General features: G+C 38.7%; 2 protein-coding genes across 3 annotated transcripts in view; one reads left to right on the top strand and one right to left on the bottom strand.

Moving 5' to 3' along the window:
* Nucleotides 1-2,560: 2,560 nt before the first annotated feature.
* On the bottom strand, nucleotides 2,561-24,055 carry COPS2 (COP9 signalosome subunit 2). 2 transcript variants are annotated; one of them, XM_048318320.1, is made up of 13 exons: nucleotides 23,930-24,055; nucleotides 15,067-15,180; nucleotides 13,945-14,022; nucleotides 13,249-13,374; nucleotides 11,829-11,939; nucleotides 11,634-11,711; nucleotides 10,613-10,787; nucleotides 9,439-9,617; nucleotides 9,239-9,291; nucleotides 7,105-7,202; nucleotides 5,232-5,314; nucleotides 4,103-4,161; nucleotides 2,561-3,315 (listed from the first exon to the last, which is right to left on the bottom strand). In XM_048318320.1, the coding sequence occupies exons 1-13, from the start codon at nucleotides 23,981-23,983 to the stop codon at nucleotides 3,171-3,173; spliced, it is 1,353 nt and encodes a 450-aa protein (XP_048174277.1). In that variant the 5' UTR covers nucleotides 23,984-24,055; the 3' UTR covers nucleotides 2,561-3,170. The 2 variants fall into 2 exon arrangements, with proteins under 2 accessions (XP_048174277.1, XP_048174278.1); XM_048318321.1 differs by having other exon boundaries at nucleotides 11,829-11,918; nucleotides 23,930-24,053.
* A 1,830-nt stretch (nucleotides 24,056-25,885) lies between these two features.
* GALK2 (galactokinase 2) overlaps nucleotides 25,886-27,340 on the top strand; it is a 46,986-nt gene continuing 45,531 nt past the window's right edge. Inside the window, exon 1 of the mRNA XM_048318036.1 lies at nucleotides 25,886-26,013. Within this exon, the coding sequence (XP_048173993.1) occupies nucleotides 25,961-26,013 (53 nt within the window). The 5' untranslated portion in view covers nucleotides 25,886-25,960. The remainder of the gene's footprint in view (nucleotides 26,014-27,340) is intronic.

Here is a 27,340-nt window from a genome sequence, read left to right on the forward strand (position 1 = left end):
GTATTTTACCTAGTTCACTAACCTGGTTCTAAAAGACATTCTTAGCACTTTGAAAGTAATAAAGTAACAGCTACACTTTTATATTTAAAATCCATATTAACATCTATATACGGAAATTTAGTTCAAATAATGGCTGTATTTTTGAGAAAGGGGTACTGTCCCAAGTGATGTCATTTTACTCCTTACATACAGTTCCTACTCGAGTAAACTAATTCACTACCTCTGAAAGAAAAAAATATAAAAATACAATCTTCAATTACAGATATAATGTTTTACAGCTAACAACTCCTGAGTAATTAAGAAATCAGAGTTTATTTACAGACTACAATTCAAATAACTTCATTATATTATTCTACGGGATGCATTTCAGCTGCTTTGCCATTTTTCTGGGGTTTGTTGTTGTTCAATATATTTTCAGGCTTATTTAAAAGGAAAATGAATTAAATTGGTTTCAGATCCAATCCGTTAAGAGTAGGACTTTGAGATGCACAAAGAATACATTCCTTCAAAGTGTGTTTGATTAAAAATAATGATAAAAATCTAAAATGCAGACATAGCACCCACATCATCCCAGATTTGCCTGTTGTTCAGTTTTAAAGCATAAGCTGCCAGCAACTCAAAAGAAGGGTTTATATATACACAGCTTAATCACTGTTGTAATCTTATATAAGATTACAACAGGCATTAAAATGTTCTTTTGCAAACAGCGTTATGGTAACTAGCTAAAATGCCAGTTTGTCTTGTACCAACAGCAACAAGAGGTGTACAAGAACACCCAAGAAGTCGTGACAAGTGTGGCTCTGACAATTAACAACAGCTGCAGAAATTTAGTGACTGGACCCGAGACTGAGAATGCAGTGAGGCTGCTTACCATGTCTCAACCAACCTGCAGTGCAATGGTGTTTCTTGAAAAAAAATTCATTCACCTCTTCCTTCAAGTGCTTGTTCACTTCTCCTGAGGAGACAGAAATGACACCAGAGCCAGGTCTACCAGGGATTATAGGTGGGCTGTAGCAACTATTGGTGATTTCTGCTGCAGTTGTATGACAACAGAGCTCCTCAGTATTTCCCCAGAGAAAACCCTCATCTTCCAGGTTAAGAATTATGAGAACTCAGAAAAGGGTAGAATCCCTTAGGGATTATATAAATCTTCCTTATGTGCCTAGAGCACAGATGCTAAGGCACCGTATACATGAGTAAGAACTGAAGTATGCAAAAACACACAACCATTTCTTAGAGGTAGACTGACCCTTTTTCTGTCTAAAACCATTCCTAGCCCTCACTATTCAGACAGAGTCCTTCACTAGCTGGACTAGTCCTACAACAATTAGTCCTTCAGAACAAAAAGATAAAACAAGGGAACTAGATGGACAGGACAAGATTTACTGCAGTATTCCCACTTCCTTCCTGAAAAAACAATCTGAAAATGCCTCCCCAGCAGACATAGCTGAGAAGGAAAAGGTTACATCAGGTACAACAGACAAAGTCAAGAAGACTTTTTTTTTTTAATTTTCAGTGATTGTAGGTTTATGCATAGCTCTCTTTTCCCCCCTCCTTTAGAAGAGAGGAGTTGTTCCTTCCCACTGCAAGGGTGGTGGGAGATGGCAGAGAAAGGAAACCTGCTCAAACAGCTGTCACTGTCCCCTGTCTCCATGAGAAGGAGAACCTTGAAATAGCTGTGACAATCCCTTGTCCCCATGGCAGGAAGAACCTTGCAAGATTTGCTATCCAAAATAAAGTCTCTGGATCTGTAGGTAAGGGTCCCAATGATTGTGCAGTGTTGTTAAGTTCAACTTCACATCACCAGGTATTACTGGAATTTTCAAACTAAAGACTACGTTACACATCACAGCATTATAAAGAAACAAAATACAAGGTGCTATAGTCAAATGTTACCTATAGATTGTACAAAGGGAAAAAACTCTGCTTAAAAATTTAAATTTTACTATTGTTTTAAGTAAGTGGATAAATTAAAAACACCTATTGGTAAAAAAAAATGAGTAAAGAAGAAACGCTCACCCAAGATGCAGCATCATGCTACTCATGGTATACATTAAGTTTTATGGTGTAAACACTAGGAAAAAAAAATTAGTTGCTTTGACAATGCAGAGCAAAATAATTTTCTAAGGGATGTAACTATTCTTCAGATTGAAGTTAATTTTATCCTATTTAATTATACCCTGTTACCAATTTAAACCCTGCCCTAGAACACTGAGTTTACCATGCTGCCTGCCTTGCATGTATGTGATGGACATTTGTAATTTATTAGGTTTTTTCATTATTTTTGGGGTGTTGTTAATTACTCTACATACAGATTTTTCTTTCCACTGTTACAGTGTCTGTGTGTGGCACTGCTTGTGTGCCATCACACGCTATTTATGTTTCACTATTTCAAGGGGAAAAAAAGAAAAAATAAAAATCAACAGCACACATACCAATGAGTTCAGACTTAGAATCTCCTTATTGTCCTTCACAAATGAGATCAAGTAATACCTATTTTCTTTTAAAAATAACACAAGTAAAATTCAAGTATAATGAAAGCACATCAAGAAACAAACTGTACAATTTCTGAACTGCACTGTTTATTTTGCTGCTTGAAACCTAAGTGACAGTATGCCACTATAATTATGGGGTTTCTTCTAAACCTTTACTACACTGCAGGTACAGAAATATATGGACACATTTTTGGAGAATTGACATTTTGCAAAATGCAGCAAACATTTCAATTTATACATGAGAAAAGGAAGTGTTCAAAAGGGTAGCATTTCAAGTTATTGCAGGTTATTTCTGTGAGAGAATTTCTGCAGGTAAAACATGTTTAAATTTAACCAACAGTAACGTGTCAGTGTATTTAAAATCATGACAAAAATCTTCTCTCTGGTCATTAATTGCCCCTTGACAAATTACTAGGATGTTGTATGTTTAGGGCAAGATGTCAATACAGCATAAATCCCGTGGCATTTTGGTTTTCTTCTGGAGATTAAAGCTGTTTTTTTCTTGGGATAAATGCAGCAGCAAAACACAAACCAGCTGATCAAAAAAGCACTTCTGCCATAACTCCAATAATTTCAGGGCACACCAACCGACAGTAGTTTTGCCATTCCCAGTTCTTTTTAGGTTTACATCACTGCACTGTTGCCTTAAGGACGTTTGTAGAAGCTTGTTTTCTGTTAGGCCAGCTTGCTGACTACAGCCTGGTTGAGCGAATTTAGTTGGTTGGTCCATTTATCTAACGCAGTATAACGTGCACCACCTCTCTTCTGATGATCCAGTTCTAGGAGCTGGTTGACTTGATCAATTCGGCCATGTATAGTGCTAGAAGTAAATAAACAAAAACAATAAACTGCCTATGGACATGGAAATAAGAGCTAACAAGAAATCAGAGGTAAAATAAGAGGTCTTGTACACGAGAGGCACAAAGTCCATCTCGAAATTCAGCACTTTTATAATTACTGCCCTGGGCAGTACTGCCTATTAAGCTGTCATCATGACTGGAAATCAAATGAACTAATTCATTGGGCAATGCATATTTTATCTGCTTAGCTATGATCCACACAAAGTCTGAAGCAATATGATATAAACAGTTCTTGAAAGTCAAAGAATAGTTAAAAATGGAGACGATGTGAAGAGAAATCAAACAACACAAGCCCATGTATGGATTATATTTTTGTAGCTGTTGTAACAAGTTACCCTCCAGAAAAATAGGTTTTACAAATTGTGGTTAAATTTTTTTTGTAAAGGAGAGCAGACTACCGATCTGTCAACTTGAAAATAATATTCAAAAATATACATGGGTATAAGCAGCAATTACTAAGAATAACAACTTCTATAATTTCATAATAATTCAGGAAAATTATTATGTAATTAAGAATTAAAGTAAAAAGATGCCACTCAATCTCTCTATAAATTTTTCTTGGCTCTCATCTTTCAAACATATTTTACTGCTCACAAATCAAGCAAATCCAAAGTCAGCACCATTATCTTTCACTTCTAGAATCAACCAGTATTATCACAATGCCCCAAAATATTGTTTTGTTGCTTCTTCTAAAATTTGATTATTTTAAAGTAATCAAAGATCAGTAATCAAGAATCAAGTACATACTTATCCAATATGCACTGCACAAGCAAGCTTTCCACATCAGCTACATCTATGTTTAACTCCTGAAACAGAAAGAAAACTCATTATGCTGCTACCATGTTCTGCAACATTAAAAACCTCCAATCTTTATTTTCCTATACAGAATTTGGTTTAACCTCTGTTTCTTGCTGTTCAGAAGTATCAATTCAATAATGATCTATCAAGCAAAAGACCTCCACCCAAAGGACACATGGCCAAGAATGAAGAGACCAGTGACCTCTCAGAAAAAGCTGAAGAGGCTAAAGCAAAATTTTGGAAGCTCCAAAAGTGACTTCCTTTATTGACTTACTGAAAAAACAAACAGATAAAAAATATCCCAAACCAAACAACAACAAAATAAACCACAACCACAAAAACCCAGGAAATAAAATAAGAAATAATTATCAGAAAAGAATGGATCTGCACTCAAAACCATTTAGAGATGTAATTGCATCTTCTGGCTCAAGCAACTTCTGCAAGTGTTAAGTCTAGATTAAGAAATAAGCATACCGAGTTCTACAGAGAATTTAAGGATAAAAAAGAGGCATCTCTAATATTTCATTACGTATTTTGTAATGCTGTGAATTTTTGCAAGCAAAATCACAGATGCACAGGAGATGGAAATACTCATAGATTATCACTGGGTTTTTATTTTGTTCTTTCCAGATTAGGCAGTGAAATCAGAGGTTCTATGGTAATAGTTGGTTTGTTCAACTACCACAGTTCTGTAACTCATACAACACAAACATTAAAATAGCTTATGAACCAAAGGAATTAAAATTTTCATTTTTACCTTCATAAAATTTAGGTTTATAATTACATTTTCAATTATACAAATCTCACTTTTCTTCAGAAATGTGATTTTCTACACCGAGTAGAATATGGTAGCTGAGTATTTTAGAAGTATATCATAGTACATATTATAAAAAGCATTTGGATGACACTTGAAATTTACATTTTTGCACTGCAAAGCAGCCAGCAGTGCATCACTAGTACTTTATGGTTTAGAGTATATTTTAGATGTTCTATTTCTGGAAGCACTGTATTTATTTAAAAGCTTTTATTCACAGTTAATCATTTACTTAAACAAATGCAAGGCTCCACTGACACATACCTTAGAAATAAAAGGAATATGTATTCTTGTGTAAGGCTTAATTAATTTTATAAGCACTTGTGTTCTGATGTTTCGCAAAAGCTCTGTAAGAGAAGAAAAAATAAACACTCTAAAAACAACGGTACTGAAATAAAGATGCAATACCACTCCATATAGAAAGATACACTAAGCACCATGACCTTTTAAGGTAGTAATTCAGTGGGTGGGGAAGCACAGCAAAATAACAAGGGCCCTCCTTTTCCAGGGATCCAAGCAATAGGTAACTCTGAAGGTGGACAGACAGAGTGGAAAACTGTTCAAACATGGAGCAACATGTTCTCTGGTAAAAGTTTAATTTATCCAAGCTAACTGGATAAATGATAGAGATCGCTGCCTGGTATATCTGCCCCCCTAATTTATGGCTAGAATGCCTTGTACAAAAGTGGAAAGGGGTATTCTTAAGGCTGTGCAACTTAAAATGTCTGTGCATTTAACTTCATGGGGAATAGTCCCATTTAAAGTTAAAAGAGCAAGGCCTAATGGTGTAATTATGATGAGGAACTGAAGTCGTATAAAACAGTCTGCATGGACAGGCTGATTTTGGTTAGATAACGTAGTGCAGTCATTGGTTTATAAATTTTTACATTGGTAAAGACAGTTGGGATAAAATGAAAGCATAAATTACAATAATAAATTAACAGAAAAGCTAGATCCATTTTTACATGTTTAAACAATGACTGTTTATATAATAAAATACCACTGAACACCAAATTATGTGTCTCAATAAAACTATGGAGATTAAAACAACGAGGTAAGGTATGTAAACATTAACCATGAACATGTGTATCACTACAGAGTGAAAACAATGAGACATCAGTAGCATATAAGGAGTGACACAAATTCTCTTCAATGCCTTGATTCCACTGTCCTTCTCTTGCTCTGCAGTCCTCTCACACCTTCCTCCACAAGCATCCAGCTCTAATCTTACAGGGCCTTCCTATAAGACTTTGCAGCTCACCAGCAGTCGGCATGGAACAGCAGTAGTGGGTTATATTTAGTTTCCCCTGCTGTTTGCCCAGTTCTCTTTTACAAACAACAAGTACAAGAAAACCAGGTCTCTGGATTTAACTCTTCTCTTTCCTGTAACTATCCAGCTAAATGATCTTGCAATGCCACAGTAAGACCTACTCTTGAAAACAATAGTAACCTGAGGAACTGAGAACTATATCAAAGTGAAGAGACTCTTCATTTCTCAGATACATGAAAAATGGATGAGGTAACTATTTTGTCATGCTAATGGAACAGAAAGGCAGGTATTCATGTGTTCCCATCTTATTAAGCACAGGTACTATAACTCCAATCATTGTTTACAAGATATAAATAAAAAGTATGTTTCTTTTTACATATTCTATTACTGCATATTTATTAGAGCAACTTTTATTACACTGTTTATGTATGTTGTCTTTAATCTGAAGCAGAAAATTAACTTTATAAACTAGCAAACATCAAACTGGATGAGACTGCTACAACCCACCTTTACAGGTGAGGGTTGCTCTCATTCCACTGTTCCAATGGGAAGAAAAGAAATAACAAAAACAACACTCAAAATACTCAAGTGCCTTAACACCACCATAGATATTATCTTACAATATCCACTCTTGCTCGAACTTTATCCATCATTCCTGCAATTCTTTGCCGTCGTGCCACATGCCTGGATGCAAGTTAGCCCTGACCAACTCCTAAATAACTTGTAAAAGAATCACCCACAAGTAATTACAAAGAACTCTTAGTGCCAAAAAGAAAAATAAGCCAGGGTGAGGGGAAGAAAAGAAAAAAAAAAAGGAACTTACTAAGTAGTGAAAACAAAAATGATTAAAACAGCCTTCAAGAATACCTTCAATGTGCTCCCTTATGAAGGGATCGTCCATGATGTTGCTGTGATTTGTTTTCAGAATCTTCTCAAATTCAGTGATGTCATTATTCTGATAGGCACTTCAGGAAAAAACGAGAGACTGAATTATTAATTTTAAAAGTTAAACAGACTCTAAGATTATGTTCCACAACGTCTAAAAAAACATGTACTAAGCACTGGTGGAAATTACTTATATTCAGAACCTTTATAAGCAAAAACTCTTTCAAGATGAAATGCAACAGAAATGACCTTTCTCCTGTTTCAATTGTAGTAGCATTTACTGAAGTTTAGTATGAACATTTAGTTGTTCCACAAGTGCACTCTAGTTTCAAAACTTTTGTACTTTAAGAAGCTATTCTTAAATACCCTGTTTTGAAAAGTATCATTACATGAATTTTGGCTTCATGAAGTCATACTTTATGGAACAAAGAGCTAAAAAGAGTCTAGAAGGCTCTTGCTGTCTCTACAATGTCCCATCTTAAGCTGAATGCTAAAAATACTGGCAGATGAAAGAAATCCGGACTTCCAGGATTATCCATCAGTAATTCTGGCATAATATTACTTTTTAGATTTTTATTTATAGCTTATTTGTATATATATCCTTTTATGAGTCAGTCTTGTCATGTGAGAAAGCATTGCAAAAAGGAGGTGGCACCACAGCATCATTTAAATGTCAAGAGCTGCAACCTCTGAAGAAAGACCTTTTCCTTGAAAAACAGTCTCAAAACAAAATTTTCAACTTCTGTTTAATGCTAACATCAAGCATTTTAACAGCAACATCTATTTGTCCTTCATATACTGTACATTTTAAAATTGTTTTGAAACTGGATGAAAAAGATTCATCCTTTATTAAAATGGCCAAGAAAAAGACTTGTTAAGTTTATGGTAGAACTTGAGCAGTTTGTAAGTAGTTAGTGAGTGGCATGGACTGTACCACATGAAACCAGGAAATTCTACTTCATAATGAAAAGGAATTTCAGTTCAGTATATTTTATTTTTATTTCAGAAGTCACTGTTTATCATCTGTAAAGCATTCAAGTTCCCACTGTAGAGTACAGGAAGGATTAAAAATATAACTGTTTGAAATTAATTTTATCTTCTGCATATTTCTTATCTACCCTGCTTTAATTGCATTATTAATTTTAAAGAAGTAGTTATACTCAAATGTCAAGATAAAAGACATAAATTAGAAATATGAACAAAATCAGATTGGGTAAGGCCATCTGGAATTCTTTCTGCCTCGAATTCACATGAAACTATGACAGTGAATTAGCAAAAAACACATCTAAAGTGGAATGAATCACTGGAAATATTCCCTTAATAAACTGCCAACTAATTTATTCAATACCATGTCAATAATGGATGAATATCCTCACTTTCAGAAATCATTTGTTTGTATACATGCTACAGTACAACAGCAGTATCAGAGCAAGAGTTGTTCCAAGGCAGGATCAATTGTTTCAACATGTGAGCAGAGATTACTTCTTATGTAATGAAAAGATGGGAAAAGGAGCAAAGGCAGGACAGAGTGGATGCAAGAGGTAAGCTTCAAAGCACAGGGTACAAAACCTGCCTCAGTTCACTGACCTAATGACCATAATACACTAAAAGTTCTCACAGTCGCCTGTAAGAGGTAATGAGGCTTTCTTTTGATTTTCACATGTTTGAAGGATAGGGGAGATCATCAAGAGTCAAGTTTTGTATTCCTAAATTAGGAAATCATGACATATCCATGCATCAAAATTTTCTATTGGCTTTGGTATGAGATGTCATTAAACTCAGTTTCTCTTATGTAATCAGCCAAAGCCTAAAAACACCAGTTGCAGTACAATATGGGACAACTTTATTTAAGAGGAGAAATGAGGTTTTTGTCACAGCATAAAGTGACAGAAGTACACAGTTTTTGTACTCCTACATAGTATGATATCTATCCTATGGGCTCTCATAGTAAGTTTCTTAAGAAAAACAGTCTGCAAATATTTGCCCAGTATTTATGAATAGCTGTTAACTGTGCAGAGAAAAGCCATTTCTAAAAATATTCCCTTTCTGGTTTGAACACTGAATCTTTTTTCTTTTTATCTTTTTGTTCTCTTCTCCAGAAAAATTAAAATCTTACCTTACTAAATTCGTCATTGCTAGAATCTCTGGATCATTTTTGTATGGTTTAGCCTACACAGAACAGAAAGCATAATATGCAAGTTTAGATTTTTTTTTTTTCCCATTTCCATGCTTTGGGTAATTTCTCTATATATTTAGAAAAGGGTGAGGGGATGTGGGGGGGGGGGGGGGGTGCGAAGGAAAGAGAAAAAAAAATACCTCCTGAGAATCAAATGGATTTATTCCAGACTTCATGAGCATGTTTGCTAAGACCAAATATTTTAAGCAAGTGGTTCTTCTGGGGCTCCCTGATTCATCATAATTCTTGAATGCTTCAAAAAAATCAGTATGTGCCTTTTCAAATTCTCCTTCTCTTAAGTGCATTTTGCCTCCACATTCTGAAAAGAAAACACAGATGAAAAGGAACACTGTGTGCTTGTTGCTGACTACAATAATTGTACTCAAGTTCCATGCTATTTCTAAATAGATTACTGAAACATTTTCAGAAGTCATTTCATTCTCTGAAATCACTACGAAAAAAAAGCATTAGGGCCTTTACATACAGCACTGCCATCTGAATAAACCCATTCCAAAGAAGAAAAAACAAAACCCAACCCACACCATAAAATGTAAAGAACACTAATCCTCATAGCCAATAATTACTTCACCCTTATATAAAAATACTGCAAAAACAGAGATAAATTCTATCTCCATTTCAAGGGCAATACTTTGTATATTTATGAAATTTTCCCTGTTGAGCAAAACTACACAGGAAAAAATGAGAAATACTTTCTGTATCCTTTTATTTCTTAAGCATCCACTACTGTCTGATTGTCTGTGCAGTGCCTACACCAGGGGAAGGAGGAAGGCATAGCAGTATTCTGAAGAAAGGGTTTTTTACAAGACACACGGCATGTTTCCACTACAATTCATTACTGCAGATAATAAATAATATTTTCAAGCACATCTTAAAGCTCTTTGGTTCCTGCTGAGTTTTAGTGAGGTGAGACACAAATTTATAAAAGGGGATTGCACAAACAGCAGTCCCTTCTGCTAGCAGTCCTGTCAAGCCTTTGTTTTTATCCCCTGCAGATGCCTTTGCATTTATCTTTTGCTGCCTGCCATGTGTGTGTCAAACATCAAGTCTTCCTCTTCTTTTCTACTGTTTCTCTCCTAACAGTTATGAAGCCAGCTGCCCTTCTGACCAGTGCCTCTGGTACTTGGGCACCAGAACTGCAGAGCTGAAGTCCTGCAAGAAGCAGATGATGAGACTGTGAATCTACAGAAGCCTCTGTCTTTATAGTTGGAACTGGAAAAATCCACTGGTTATCAGATTTTCATGAAACAAAATCTCTGCAACAGAAGACAAATGAAAAATTCGAGATGAACTTGCCTCTGATAACTCCCATGATCAGCGGATGAGGAATGGCTGACTTGATGTGCAATGACTGTTCATATAGTGCTTTAAGTTTTTTGTTATTTTTCTGTGCTGTATACATTTGAATTTCCAAAGCATAGATTTCCAATAGTTGAGTACCTTTTTTTAGATCATCTTCCCCATCATCAGTCTAGGACAGATTAAGTAATAAATACTGTGAAATTTCAAGAGAACAGCAATTTCAGTTTTCTACTAGTAAAACATTGATAACCAAATACTCTCAGTAATTTCCTGTCAAAAACAGGAATATTCCTGAAACTCTGAAATTTTGATACAACTAACAGAAAACAGAGTGCCCAAAGAAATTACCATAGGCTACGTTTTGAAGCCCTGTATTTAAAATGTCAGTATTTTTGTTTAATAATTAAACGTTTTCCTCAAAACTTTAACCTTAATTCTTTTCCACTTTCCTTAAGCCACACTCTAAGTATATAAATACAACGACTGACACAAAAGCATGCATATATATAGGTAACACACATGACTCTTCTGCTGCCTCTAACAGAACCACTTCCCAGATATTTGTAACCTATTTCCCATACTGAAGGAGGAAAATTGTCACAAACAAGCACAGCAGGCTGCATGGCTAATTTATTTTTTCCTCTTCCAGATGGGAAAGTAACAACTCTACTTTTTGTTTTGAATAAAGCTCACTTGGAATCTTTGGTATATTTCAAAATAAATGTCTGTGCATTATAGATTACTGATATGTGCTTCTCACCCTTGCACCTGAAGAGAAACCTAATCAGCAGTTGTGAATAATTTTTTTAAAATCGTCTCTAAGGAAGGAATAAAACACCTAGGGTTTTTTGTTCATGTTATCAAGCAGATAACAAATTAAAACAGGCACAGTATTTCTTCCCTCTGTACTAAAGCTCAGAAAAATGCCTCAAAGGCCAACAACAGATGTATTAAAAAAGAAATCAATGCATCAATGTTGTTTACTAAGCCACAGTGATTTAGAATATAAAGGTACCTGGCATGACTGATGCAGCTGACGCAGAATCTTTTGTAACTTTCCATATTCTTCTCGTTCTAAATATAATTTGCCAAGCTGCAATGAAAAGAAAGTTAAAGTACTGAGGTCTATTAAAATTTCACAATTATAATTTATAAGAATTAGCTGAAGGTGTCAAACAAAAGCAAAAAATAGGAAGTTACATATTTTTACCTTTGTGTTTGTCTTAAACCACAATCTATCATTCTTAGCATCTTTCAGAGCTTCAAGTGTTGTTTCATAGAATTCCTGAAGCAAATCCATCTGACATAAAAAATCAGAATTCTATAATTGTAAACAGCAAATTTGTACCTGTTAATAAAGTCAATCTGAACAAACTAAAAGTGCATGCTTGAACTTCAAAATAAGAAAGGTATCTGCATCTTACTGAATGTCTGCATTTAAATTGCAAAGAGCTTCTAAAGTAATCAAACTAACTACACTTCTTTTCTTACATGAAACAGATATAATTAAAAAGTATTCACGTTTTAAGATTTGTACCCATCTGTGAAAAATGAAAGCCACCTTATAAAACCCATCTTACATAACCAAGGAACAGAATTCTGATGTTGTGTAACAAACACAGGCAATATCGTTGCCACTTAAAAGAATAAAAATAATTTACACATCAAAAAGAAAATATGCTTTACAAAGTGAGGAAAATGGTCAAAGGAAAAGATGCCTTCTTCTTTCTGGACTAGCAATGTTGAGTGAAAGAAAGCTTTTGAGAGCATCAAACTGTTTCTTTGCATAAAACCCAAAAATACAACACCTGAAATGGAAATCAAAGTGCTGAGTGTTACCTTTTACAAGGGTTCTACAAAGAATGCATTAGTATTGTTCATGGCCACTGTTCCTTTGGGAGTAACAATCTGTGACTATACAGCAAGTTAAGATTTCCAGATTGTCCCTCCAGGTCTGGCTCAACTGCATTTAGAGATCCTGACCTCTGCCAGGAAGGGACAGTCTAAGACAGTCTTTAGACCTGAAGAGTAATGCATCACTCAGCTTTCACTTCTGAGGGTAGCAGGACAGGAAGGATTGTGATAATGACCAAGGACTCAGCACTAAAGACCAATGATCCTCCATATGAAGGTGCTACTTCCAGGAAGTCAGTGAGGGGAGCCTCCTACTCTCTGTAAGCTTCTACACCAACACAAAAGAAAAGGAGCTGGGCTGTGTATCTATGGACATGTACCTCACTTGCACAGTGCACAGGACAGGCAGTATTTCACACCAACACTTCACTGCAAAGATTCCCCTCTCCCCCCAAAATAAAAAAAAAAAGCATTGTTTAAGTAGAAATTGTATCTGAGAGGGCACTTAATATTGTGTAGCTATGCTAAAAAAAAGTTCTTATTTCTTAGCGCAGAAATTCCAGGTAAATATTGCCAAAAAAAGAACAAGTTTATGAGGATTTATCTGTGTTAATAGAATCCACTACATGTAGGAAATATATTTTTACATATGACAGCAAATGAATACTCAAAATTCCTCTATTAAGATCAAAAAAGCCCAAACCAAACACAAAAGATGTCCATAGTTAAAAATGCAAGACTGTAAACTATGAAGATGAAAGAATTGATGATCCAACCTGCTTGGAAGTAGAGATATAATCAAGAATAGAATTGATGGATTTTTCAGAGTAATTCCTTGTAACTGCACTCCGTATGTAGGTCAATAGCTGTTTATACCTATTCATCATTTCAGGAAAGTTAGTCTAAAAGAAAAACAAAATCACATTATAATTTTTGTTTTAATTATTAAAAACTGAGATATCTTGCAAGTGTACATATGGGGAAAAAAAGCAGAAAAGAAAGACAATGCAGTAGTGGTTGCTATTAAAACTTCCATATCACCACTTTATTCATAACCTGCAGAATCAGAAATAATTTCAGGACTGCATGGAACACACATTTAAAATACTCATCTCGATGAAGAAAACAGAACTGGCCATACAACTCTTTGGAATGGTTGCATACATAGCATATAAATTTTTCACTGTTTTGTCCTGGTGTAGTACACACAGAGAAACATGACCACTTCCAGTGGTGTGATACCTCAGCACAGCAAGGACTGAGCCTCACACTTGCATGAAGTGCCAGCTGACTACAGCAGTTATTTTGCATCCGTTTTGCCTTTGACTTGCAAACACCACATCATTTCCCTGCCATATCTGTAGTAGCCATTAAAGGCTGCAAAAGACAAGTTCTGGTAGATTTAGTTGTCATAGCCACTGGATCAAAAATATTTATGCCATTTACTCCCAAGTGATAGCTGTAATTCCTACCAGTTTAAAGTTTATTTTAATCATCTGTTTCAGAGCTTTGAATCCCCATTCTCCCTTTTCGCCTTCGAGCTCCAAAACCTGAAATAAAAGAATTTTTAAAACAATATTTATAAAAGCTTTATTCAAACTTCAATTGTTTAAAATACAGACATCCCATACATGCCTTTACCCCCCACTTCGTTCCTTACAAAGTAATGTTTAACTCTGCCTTGTTCTTCAATTTTACTCTTTCCTGGTATTATTGAAAATGTTAGTGAGAGACGTGTATCTTACCAGTTTTCCCAACTTAGCTGATGTAGGGAGGGTGAATATAGTTTTTGTTGTTGTTGTCTAACAGCAAACACTTTAATATCAAACACTAAATTTAAATGCCACTCCATAAATACATATGCAAAAATAGTTGTAACACCTCCTGCAAAACTGAGTCAACTAAATTTTGACTAAATGAAGTTAAAAAGCTCTTCTGAATTTCTATAGTTCCTTCACAAAGGAGAAATGTTTCTAGGTTTTAATGTAATATAGGAATTAAGGAAATGTTTTGTAAGTAAAAACTTCAGAAAGTTTTTTTAAGTCATGTATATAATTTTACTATACACAATAAATAAGCTAAAAGATGCAAAAATCTTATTTTTTCTTTAAAAAGTTACATCTAACATACTGCTTTCTCATAGCAGCAGGCAAACATTAAAAAGTTAAAACTGAGAAGAAGAAACTCTGTGTCACTTAGTATTTACACATTTAAAGCTTTGGAAACAGGTATCAAATAATGTTACATAAGACACTGGGGAAAACACCATTTCATTTAAAAAACCCAAATGGATCTGGTTTCTATTGTTGACACATGAAAACACATTTAGAACTATTTAATGAACTTAGTAAAACCTGAAGATTAAAAAGTCAGATCTGTGATAAGACTATACTGTGTCCTATTTATTATCCCTAAGAATGATCCTGAAAGGCAGTCAGCCAGGAATCTAAGATGCTCAATAATGAACTTAGCACATTAGTAATTTAAAAGATAAATGTTACTCTTAAAATTTCAGAAAATAACTCAAATGGTGTAAAATATTTTAAAATGTGAATTAATATAAAAAGAAGAAATAGAATATAAAGACAGAACACCTTCTGAAAACTGCTTAATGCTGCTTTGGGGTCATCTTCCTTCAAAGCTTTGGAATTGTAGTATTGATTTTCCAGATCCACATTTGGTTCAGAATTGCTGTCCTCAGAATATTCCTACATTTTAAGGAAAAAAAAAAAATCAGAGAAAAAAAAAGGTTCAGATCTGCTGAAAATGGATAAGAGATAGCAAGACTTATTACTCAAACTGACAGAGAATGCTTGTATATTTAACAGGCAGTGTTTGGTTCTAGAGCATGTAACAGGTATGGACCCGTATGATAATTTTGTCTCTGGCCTGTCACTAGGCCAGACTCACCATCCACCAACACTTGCCTGTCAGCAGATTTCTTTCTGGATTAATGAACACATAACTCTACCAGCTGCACCTTTACAACAAGTACAGATTGTATTATTGAAATTCTGCCAGTGCTGGAGTTTAAGGACAGAGGCCCAACAGCACAGGTCATTTCTGGGAGGGGAGAGAACATGCTGCCCACTGGTCTTCCTAAAGGCACTCCATTATCCAGCCTTTGCTAGCCACAGAAAAGGCTCTGGCTGAGCTGCCACACAAGTAATGATTCAGCTCTGGAGGGTATCAAACGCTTCCATGAATCTCTCCATAATCTGCCTTTTTATGCCATAACGATTCATCCTTGTCTAAGGAAATTAAAAAAAAGAATAATGACGATAACACCAGCTGCTTCTGCACTGAGAAGCAGGAGGTGATTGAGAAAATGCTAAAAGTGCTGCCAAAGATGGTGGAGTGAGGCCCAGGCACAATAATTTAATCAAATAATTATCCATCATGTACACTAGTGCCACACAAACTGAAGTATTTACTTCTAACAATTACTACTTAATTTCTTTTGAAAAGTATTCTGAGACTTCTTCTGATGAAAAACCCCTGCATATTTTATCTTCTTTTGCTAAAGGGCAATGCTGCACGTCCAAATTACAAAACACTAATAATTTCATTTGATATTTACACGATTCAAAACCACTTCACACCTCTGCATTTTCAAGCTAACATCTCTGAACAGGATTTTGGCTATTAGGAGATGAACTGTTTTAACAGAAACTGTTTAAATCTCAAAGTTACTGTTGTCAGAGTAACTTTCCCTTGTTACAACATAAGCAATGCACATTCAGGTCCCCTCCTTTAAGGTGGATTTTACTCTTTGTCAGGCACATTCATTCTTTTGCTCATTTGTATATTCCTACTATTAACGGACTCCTCCAAAACCATGGGAAAGAATGAAAAAAGATGAGGCAAAAGAGAAGTTTTAAATCAGCTCTCTCCTCTCTGCACTGCAAGCAGATCTCTCAAAGTTTAAGTTTTCTGAAGTTCTAAAGCAAAAATTAATTACGGGAGTCCACAGTCGAACCAAATTTTATTAAACATGGTACTTGAGACACTTGTCCTTCTACTTTTTAATGTTTCTATTTGTAAGATGTAGGCAAGTTGCCCAAGTATGTGTTTATTTTCACCCAACAAAGTACTATCATTAGTGAGAATGAATGGACTGAAAAGTCTTGTGAATTCCACAAACCTGTTTTCTGAATTGCCACAGAACTATAAAAATGTGATACTGAAAACAGCAAAGAAAACAGGAAGCAAGTGTCTTATTTCATTGGGCAGGCTTTCATTTTGGTTAGCCTGTTTTTGTAAACTCCTGATCCTATTGACCCAAGTCCAATGGAGCAGCTATGAGCACATACACACGATGTCAACAGCTGTATCAAGCACCTTGTGAATATACAGGCTGCCACAAATTAAACAACATAGCACTTAAGAGATGTGTAATCAGCTGATGTCTTGTTTATGCTTAACTTGAACAATGGGGAATATTTTTGGCGAAAGTGTCTATTTGCAAAGATAAAAGGAAAGCAAACTAAATTAATTCCTTTTAGGAAACAATGTGCTCCGTTAGCCCCAAGCCAGAAACATCTGAACTTTCATCTTAGCTCTGGCAATGATTCTGGATGTGGATTCATGCAGGAAGCCTTTTTTCAGGTAATTTTTCTCAATGCTACTTAAATATCCCATAAAGATCCTTTCATAATATTAATACATAATAAAGAAGTGTTAAGTCTATTGATAACTTTTCCCCCCCAGTGGAAATGCATTGAAATGCATCACAGGTACTGGTCTGTGTTTTCACAGCTGTGTTTTTTCTTCATTTGATGCCTATTTGCCTCACATCACATTTAGGAGGACAATATGGACTCAAAGTTGCAAGGGAGATAAGGCTTTCCTACTTCCAGAAAATGTAAGTTGGTTACTTTAAAAGACATATTTAGACTTAATGGCTGTGAAGAAAACTTTAAAACCTCAAACTAAGTATGAGCTGATGCCATTAATCTTTAGACAATATAAAAAAAAAAAACATCCCTGTAGATACTGCATCTTATTTCAAGCACTGATGCTAATTATGCCAGTGCTGATAAATTCAGAAGGACGAGCACTCTGTCTTCTTTTGATGCAGAGATGGCTTAGTGCAGTAGGATACAAATGTGAGAACATTAAGCTTCTGCCAAAAGCAAAAAAGGAAGGAAGTATAAAGCTGTGTCCTCAAAGTTCCAATTAAGAAAAAGACTAATTTCCTTCTCAGTTCTAAAAACAGAAAAGTTCTTTTAACAATAAATTCAGATAGCAAAAGCCTAGCCTTTTCTCACCATCATTTTTAACATGCCTGGTTCCTGCCTGAACAATTTCCCCAACTCAAACCTTCTAGGTATGAAGTTTGTTGCAAATTAGGTAGAAATATATGGTTTACAAATAGGATTTCTACATAACTCTAGAAATCTCCACTACAGCATCCAGACCTAACAATTTGCATACTGACGAACAGCCTTAATTAGAACTTGGAGATATAAAAGCAGCCGGATGGTATAATTTATCTCTAGCTGATGTTAAAAAAGTAAAAGGCCTAGGAATTTTTAAAACTAAGATCCTGGTGCTATTTTTCAAATGGACATCAACATTATAAGTACAAATGAAAAAAAGAGCTGTCTCAGTACATAGAACTGATCTTTCAAACCCATTGAGTTCTTCCTTCCTCAGAGGATCAAAATAAACAATTCTTTTTTATTATTATAACTCAAGAAATTAGAAAGCTCTGATAAGAGTTTGAAAAAATGCAGTTAAATAAGGCATTGTTTAAGCATTGCTGTGTTGAAAATCTGCATTTTCTAAATGTAGTCAGTTATATTCAGTCCTATCCCATCCCATCACTTTTTGGGGGAATAGAAATTCCACACTAGCTCAATTGTAACAGAGGTAAAACCCCTGATGGAGTTTACTCTGCCTGGAACACCATTCTTTCAAACAGTTTTAATAAAAGTTAAATTAGTATCAAGAAACCAATCTAATGAAGAAGTCTTTATTATGTTACATATTAAGTTTTCATAAAATTTTATCCAGTAAACAAGATAAAGCTTTAAAACATTAAGCCTCAGCTTCTAAAATGAGCAGCTACAGAAGTCAATTCACCCGAGTCAGCTTTAGTCATCCTTTTTAGCGCACGGATCCATCTGCAGTGTCTCCAGCAGCAAAGGCAGGCTGACGGCACCCAGCACTCCCAGGCCCTCCCTGTCCATGCCCTTTCCCACTCCCTGCAGCAGCCCAGTGCTCTGTTTGCTCTGTTTGCTGTTTGCCTCCTTGCTGCTTTCCGAGAACTGTGGCAGGATCCTTGTCCATGTGGCCTCCAGAGATTAAATGCCTTGAAGCACAGCCCCTGTGCTCACAGCCAGAATAAGGGACAGGGACATGGAGACCGTAACTGTGTATCAGTGACATTTGAAGGTAGATGTGTGGCATTCTATCCGATTAGAGTGGCACACTGACCTGGTAAAGTTCTACATGAACAAAAACAAAGATACGAGTATTTTGTGAAAAAATTATCTTTCAAGGACATTGTTAAAATACTTATTACTGCCAATTGTCAATTGCTGGTAATTTTACCAAATTTCAACCATTTGGCTGACTCAAACAATTAATTTTTTTATGAAGTGCAATTGTTTCTGAGAAGTCTGGTACAAATTTGATTTCACTTCAGCTAACTTTGTTTCATAACCACAGCATTTAGGAGGTCTGCTAAGCACAACTTTCTTTGCATTTGCTCTTCCTGGAGCACAGGCACCAGGACAAATAGCAACTACCAGGTTCTATGTGCATTTGCCAGTTGGTATCCAGGCACATGAATATAAAGAAAGCAATCAGGCTGGAATGCAAAAGAGCAAAGAGGAAAAGAACAGAGGCAAACCCTGAGAGTAAAAACAAGAGAGCAATTTGTGTAAGAAGTCTGCAACCGCTCAGCCGTGCATTGGGAGTCCTGGTTTCTTTTCCACGTTCCAGGTCTCTGCTCCTCTGCTGCTACTCGCTAACTCTGCAAGTCATCCAGTGCCTGCTGGCTCACACCAGGGCTGACACCAGGAATAGAAGTCTGTGAAACCAGCAATTTGCAATGGCGTCACAAGAGTTCTATGAAAGACAGTGCTCTGCCTTTGTTTTATTTTTTTTTTTCAGCTGGAAGATGCACAGAAATGAGACAGGAGACTGCAGAAAGAAAACCCTGGTATTATGACACGTAAGGAGTACAGAAAAAAAAGTGCCTTCTCTTTCTACCTCTGCTGTGCAGCTCTCCTGTAGTTATGTGAATCCTTTTCTGAAAGTCCATTTTTCAGCATAACTTAGGTCTAATTTACTTCTGTTTAACACCCAACTGCATATCAAGTCCTGGAGAGCACCGTTCTGAACACAGCCCTAAATAACTGCCAAAAGAAGCCAACAAAAACCAGAACTTACTGACACTTGTCAATGTTTAGACAGAAAGAATTTACTGAATAATTATTCTCAGGCTTTTTGCCTCAATACCTCCTTCTGAGACATTATGGTAATGAGCAAAACAAGCCTCAAATATATTAATTCTGTGTTTGAAGATGAGTCTTAAGAGAATGCATAAAAAAAAAATCATGACACATGCTGAATCCATATAAAATATGAAACAATAATTAATTCAGAGAATAGTACATCCTATGTCCTCTGTGAAGCTCACTTTTTTAAAAATCACATACTACTGTAATTAAACATAACAAAGAAACAGAGGAGGGCCAAGTGGATCTGCTTGATTTGCTATTTCCCTAGATCTGAATACCTGTTTTTGCAGCATTACCACTTTCTTGTTTGCAACATATATATGTATTTTCATTAAATGATGGTAATAGTGAAATATGAGCAATTGGGAAGAGGAGATAACATCTGCATGAAATTTCACCTCTATCTATTAAAATCCAGCAATAAAAGAATAGTATCTCTGTCTATCAATGAGATTGCTTATCAAGTTTGGTATCATACAGAAATTCCTTTTGCGATGGACTGCATTTCACTCAGTTGGAAAGAAAGAGCCAATTCATGTAGCTTGAAATAAGTAGTAAGACTGCCTATTTCCTAATATCATCACACCCTGAAATGGGAAATCCTCATTAATCTGAAGGGATGCTCCCTGTACTTGAGTCCTGCCGATCCTCATGAACCTGCAGCCATCTCACCAGGGTGCCAGCTGATGGCTGTTCATTGGCACTGTTTACAGATCTTCTACAAGTCACTGAAATAATACAACTCCATAACGTAAAAAGACCAGTTGCTCAGCAAATGTATTTGTCCAACCTTTCCTCAGATTAATTTTAAAGTCGAATTTCAGAACACAGTAAGATGACTCATTGAGAACACCACAAATTCCTTATTTAAAACAAAACAAAAAAATCCAGTAGATGTACTACAACAACTGTCAATGTGTTGTCATTGTGCCTGGAAGAATCAATTTCTGGAGGAAGGCTGAGTTTAGCCTCCAAGTCAATTCTAAACATAGTCTTTTGTCCCAGACCGTAAACAAAAATGGAATTTACAATGGTCCTTCCCTCTTTGTCCATCTCCACCCTCAAGCTGGATCTAGTAAAAAGAACTTGTACTGAAATCATGTAAGGCACCTAGCAGCACCAAACTAGAAATTAAAATTGAGTGGCTTTCATAATGACCAGTAAACATTATTCTGTTCACTGAAGCATAAAGTGGAATAATTCATGTTATAATCAAAGCTGTCACAGCACATTACTAGTAAATTGTGAATCTAGGTTCATCCACCCATAAATATAAATGGAATTTCTTCCTGGTACCAAGACTCCAGTGAATAAACAAAACTTCTATAGGAGTGGCTGAGGTCATTTACATGTAAAACTTTGACTTTTACCCACTGAAAAACTAAACAGAAACAATCCAGTACAACCTGGATAGTCTTCAATTGTTTAACAGTGTAGTAATTACTCAAATTATATAAAATTCCATGATGAAGCTGGGAAAGAGCTGGGCCTTCGGAATATCCGTTCACATTTCAGTTCAAGTGTGAAACATTTGCATACTTAAGAAAATTTTAACTGAATGGTGATACATAATCAGCAGGTCAAGTGCACACTGAAGAGGAACAGCCATAATCACTTCTAATAAAAGCTGACAAAATTAATTTTTTGGGGACCCTTCACTGCTGTTGTTACGATGGCAGCTACCCTGGGAGACCTGAACCTAGTTTCACCATATTTTGACAAAATAGCTACTTCTTTCATTGACTCTTTCTGTAATCACTGCCTCTCCTCCTGTTCCTCAAAAAAGTATTCATAGCACTCACATGTGCTCTTTTACTTTCAATTCTGCACTGATATGAGTATTATGTCTTGTACTCATTGTTTTGTTGCAAAGCCTCTTGCAGAAGCCGTTAAACTCAACTTGAGAATCGTACATCCCCCTTACAGTCTTCTCTTAATTTCACTAGATATCAACATGAAAGGAAGAAATCAGGCCCTATCTTCAGGGCCCTTAACTTTTTTTCTGAAACAATTCTGTGGAACACTACAATAACAGTCTCAAGCATTTTTGAAAACACCAGTCAATCATGGTTTGTTAGTCCCAGAATGCTGAAACTAGCCTAGCTGGAATATTTTTACTCTTCAATTCTTGGGTTTTTTCTCCCATCAATTATGAACTGAAATTAAATTTTTAAAATTGTAGCTTAAGTATTAGTTTGATGCTCTACATGGGAATTACTTACTGAAAAGAAAAAAAACCTAACGAGGTCCTAGTTATTACAAGCAGTATTCTAAAATTTTTGAGAGGTCTGAGCTAGGAGTAATTAATGACAATGAAAATGTTCCAGTAAAAGTAACTACAGTCAGAAGCTGAAATCTGCCACAAGCAAGGTGTTTCAGGAAGGTTTTTCCAGTGAGAAATAAAGTACTTCAGAAGAAACATAGGAAAAAGCATTAGACCAATTACTCTTGGAGAAAACTGACATAGAGCAGCGTAAGTTTGAGCTGCATTCTTATTCACATCTGTATAGATTCAGAAATACAATTCAAATGGTTTCTCAGTTCTCATGCTATGGTTGGGTATGGAACATGAATTCTGCTGTGTTTAATATTCCTCTGATTGTGTCACATGGAAAAAAACACCACAGTATTTCAAATCAGGACAAAAATTTAAAAAGTGTTAATGAAAATTAATGGGAAATAATTTTAGAACAAAATGTTTTTAATAGTGTCTGTGTATTTCCTTCAGTAACTTTGTCCCTAAGGTATGTGAAGTCATTCATGGACTGAAAGGGGAACACGAACTGTTCTTGGCATAGTGACACAAGCAGCTCGTAGGGTTATGATGACAATGCCTGTCAAACAAGCACTCTCACATGAATGAAAAAACACCTCAAAACCAAAAGTGGATGCTTTTATTCTATATTTAATGTAATCCTGAGCAGTTCCTAACAAAAACTGCCCAGAAACTATTCCAGATAAAATCAGGCAAATATTTTAAGTGAATTAATAAGTAGCAATGACTACCAAATAATGTGTCAGAAACCAAATCTTCCAAAGCAAGTATCTGGAGTTTTTCAGTGAAACTGCAATACTGGTTTAGCTGAAATGAATTAAATAGACTCTCAAGCCTCAACCATACATAGGTTTTTAAAAAAATGTCTCTAGTTCCAAAAACCCAATCAAAGTTCAGAAAAGCAAAAAAAAAAACCCGAACAAGCAAACCTCAAGCTCCAATATAATGCAACAGCAATATAATTATAATTAATCAGACAAGCAGCATTTTTTTTAACTTCAAGAACTTAAAACCTGATGTCAACATTTAACTAAATGTAACAGGAAAAACCCCAAACCTTACAAATACAAACAAGAAGGGACTGGCAGAAAGGTCACGAAGACTATAAGGACAAAAAGTTAGAAATTAGTGCACCCTTCGGCGCGTTGCATCAGAAACCGGCCGCGAGGCCATTTCTCCTAACCCCCCTTTCTCTTCTCCCTACTTTTTCCTCAGTTTGTTGCTCACACAAGCACACGAACAGTATCTACCCCCAGGGGCCTCTCGCAGTCCCGGGTGAGGAGCAGGGCGGGCAACTTTATCACTTCACTCCGTGCCCGACACTCGGGCCGGGGCAGGGGAGAGAGGGAAGCAGGCAGCCCGCCGGAGCCTCGCCTCAGCGTGAGCCCTGCGGGGGACACACGGGGCCAGCCCGGGGCCGGGGCACCAGCCCGGGCCTATCCACCTGCCCGGCCCGGAGCTGGCCTGCTCCTCCGCGGAGAGGCGGCCGAGCGGCCGCTCCGACAGCAGCGCCCTGCCCTCGCAGCCCCTGCCCGCATCCTCCTCCCCGGGAGGGAAACTCATCCTGGATGTCCGCGCTCCCTGCCGGGGCAGCACCCGGCGGGGCGGCTGCTGCGGCGGGCGCACGGCGCCAGCAGCGGCCCGAAGCGGCGCCGCGCTGGCGGCACCCCCGGCTGTACCGCTGAGCCCCCGCGCCGCCCCGCGCCCTACCAGATCGTAGTCCTCCTCATCATCGCACATGAAATCATCCTCCATGTCAGACATCTTGGCCGGAGGACGGGCGGGGGGCGGCGGCGGGGACGGCCCCTTCTCCCAGAACCCCGCGCGGCGCTGCCCAATGTGGCTCCGCTCCGCCCGGAACCCGCTGCCGCCCGCGCCTCTCCCGCCCCCGGCCCGGGGCGCTCGGAGCCCAATCCGCGCCGCCCCGGCGCCGGCTCCCTCCCCCTGGTAGCGACCGGCCCTTGGCAACGGCGGCCGGGCGGGGCTTGGGCACTGCACGCCGGAGCCTCCCAGGGCCGGCGCTGCCGCTGCCCGGAGTGCGCCGTGCTGGCGCCCGCCGTGTGTCCGGCGTGGGCGCTGCCAGCCCGGATCCCCTACGGGTCTGGTGACTGGCGCATCTCTGGACGGCAGAGTCGGAAAGGTCAAGGGAAGTGATCCTGCCCCTCTACTCAGCCCTGATGAGGCCGCACTTGGAGTACTGTGTGCAGTTATCAGCTCTACAGTACAAAAGAGAGATGGAACTCCTAGGCAGGTCCAGCGGAGGGCTACTAAGTTGGCCAAGAGTCTGGAGATACCTCTCAGGAGGAAGGGCTAAGGGAGCTGGGCCTGTTCAGCCTCAAGAAGAGGCAACTGAGAGGGGACCTGTGTATAAATAACTGCAGTGTGGGTGTCAAGAGGATGGAATCAGGATCTTCTTGGTGGTGCCGTCCAATAGAACAAGGAGCAATGGGCAGAAACTGATGCACAGAAAGGCCAACCTGAACATGAGGAAGAACTTCTTTACTGTGCAAGTGACCATGTACCAGAACAGATTGCCCAGAGAGGTTGTGGAGGCTCCTTGGCTGGAGATATTCCAGAAGCGTCTGAACACAATCCTGTGCCTTAGGACAACCCTGCCTGAGCAGGGAAGTTGGACGAGATGACCCATGGTGGTCCCTTCCAACCTGACCTGTGAAAGCTCCGCCCATTGCTGTGACCGGCAGCACTGCTCAGCTCCATTTTGCTTCACTCAGTGCTGCTGGACAGTTTACCTGGGCTGTGTTTGCCATAAGCAAAGAATACCAGAGCAGCAGTTTTAAAGGCCTGAACTCTTAAAATCCACAGACCTTGCAAAGCAATGGCTTTATAAAGATTTTTACATGCTAATTTCTGCTGCCATCTTCAACGGAGTGAGGCAACCCCCCCAACACATCAGCTCTGCCTCCCCATCTCCACAAGGCCTGGTGTTCTCACAGACACACAGATGCATCTGCAATATCTACCTTGATTTTCCTGTTGTTGGTCATTTTATATTACGGTTTCTGACAGTGGGTTTGTGGGGTTTTTCTTCTGTACAGCTATTGCCAAGTCTTTTAAAAGCTGTGTTTGCATTCTGCAACTATGCTAATGGGGAGAAAAAAGTTCTACGTCAGAAAACCCACAATGAAGTTTCTTACTGTGCTTCCTTCAGTCTGAGCATTAAAGCTCCCAGAATGGGATATGAGGGGCAGTAAGACAGATACCAAAATGGACAAAGATATACACCAAAACACAGAGCTAGTGAGCCTGCAAACACTTTTGAAATGCTCAGTTCCTTGCCCTTATCTGCAGCCATTAATGCGAGGGTAACAGGAGCCATGAGGCTGCCTGTTGGGAGGGGAGCTGGCAGAACCACACACCAGAAAAAACATGAGGATAGGGATGCCCATCCCTTCATGCCGTGAGGGATGCCACTGCCCATTTATTATTTTCATTGCACGTGCACTTTGCAGGAGCATCGGTAGGAATACCGGAAAATCCCAAACATTTCCTTCGCACGTCGCAGCAGCTTCCTTGTCCCACCTGGGCTGTGGCGGGCGCGGGGCCGAGAACAGAGCGGCTCCACAGCCGAGCGGGCCGCGGGGTGCCCGGGGCCGAGCACCGCCGGCGGGGCGGGACGGGGCCGGGCCGCCGGCGCTGCCGCCCGGAAGGACGCGGCGTTCGCCTGCCCCGTGACCGCGGCCCCGCCAGAGCCGCCTCACCCGGGCCGCTGGTGGAGCCGCCATGGCGGGGGACAGCCCCAGTGCCCTCCCGGTGCAGCTGGTGGAGCAGCCCAGGTGGGTGGGTCGCTTCCCGCCCTCGCCGCCGCTGATCCCGGGGCGGGTGGGCGGTCTGCGAGCGGCCGGGGGAGGTGGGAGGACGGGTGGGCAGGCCCATCGTCATGCCTCGGGCTGAGGTGCGAGGGGGTGTGGACTCGTAGCGTTGTGGTTTTTCCGTGACACGACCGGAGACTTCTTGGCAAGGTCCCGCTTACTGGGACGCGCCGGGCTCCAGCCCCATCTCCCACACACAGCTCCCCGCAGCCCGGCCCGCCCTGACGCCCCTCGCAGGGTGCCGCTGGGGCAGCAGGAGGAATCATTCATTCATTCATTCATCGTTCCGCCTACATTTTTTTTTTTCCCCCCAGAGTTTTTGGGGAATAGCGATTATTCTCTCGTCCTTTTTACTCTAAAATCCCTGGAGCAGCGCTGGCCTGGCCCGTCTCCGGGGGGTGGCTGCGGCACGTGCCAGCGCCGGCTCCTTCCCCACGGAGCTGCGCTCGGCGTGTGGGAGCAGAACACACCCAAAAGAACCTTTTTTGCCTGCGTTAGCACCGCGGAGGGGTCACTTTTTAAAACGCCGGTTACTTGCATATGATTGCACCACAAATCCCACGGAAAGGACAAGTCCAGCATTTCCAGACGTGGAAGTGTGAAGTTGTGAGGAGTGCCTTTGCTTTAAGGCTTCTGACAATTTTCTTCTTGATGTAGGTGCTTAAGATGCAGTGTGCGTGTTGCAACATCAAGGCCAAAGCCTGTAAATAGCCTTTCATCAGGCCTGCTTGTAAAACCCACATTTAAAAAAGAGATCAGTCAGCACTTAGATAAACATCCCCTCATGACTGCTTTGTTTGTTGTTAGTCTCTTGGTACCAACACTAGTATAAAAATATCTGTGAAACAAAGCAGCATTCTAAATACTGACACAAGAAGGAATAAAGTTAACACCTAGAATTCTGCCAGCAGATTCCCCCGTGGACTATAATATTATTAATGTGATCTAGAGAAGGGATTGAACAATGAAATGGCAGAAATTGCTTCTGCTAATTGGAAGAGTGATATACCAGTCAATACTAGAGGAGATCAGAAGAAGGGGAAATTATAGACCTAATACAGCTCTATAACTGGGCACAAAGATAGAAATGTACTGAAAGTTCTGTAAGAAAAATATCACAACAAATCATATTTTGTAGCTTTCCGTTTAAGAAATCATACAAAACATTTGAATATATGTAGTTGAACAGTAACACAGCCTTTAGAAAGAAGTACAAACTAAATAATTGTGAAATTTTCTAACATCTGCTTCTCATTGGAGTCTTCTTACTTCCACTTTGCACTAACTAGGC

The sequence above is a fragment of the Corvus hawaiiensis genome, chromosome 13 (genome assembly GCF_020740725.1).
Source record: "Corvus hawaiiensis isolate bCorHaw1 chromosome 13, bCorHaw1.pri.cur, whole genome shotgun sequence".
NCBI classification, from domain to species: domain Eukaryota; kingdom Metazoa; phylum Chordata; class Aves; order Passeriformes; family Corvidae; genus Corvus; species Corvus hawaiiensis.

Excerpts from the sequence above, each read along its gene's own strand:
- COPS2 (XM_048318320.1), bottom strand. The coding sequence starts at position 23,983 with ATGTCTGACATGGAGGATGATTTCATGTGCGATGATGAGGAGGACTAC. Across the intron at positions 10,788-11,633 it reads AGCTGCATCAGTCATGCCAG|ACTGATGATGGGGAAGATGA; the intron begins GTACCTTTATAT and ends AATCTGTCCTAG. Across the intron at positions 7,203-9,238 it reads GCAATGACGAATTTAGTAAG|TGCCTATCAGAATAATGACA; the intron begins GTAAGATTTTAA and ends TTTTTCCTGAAG.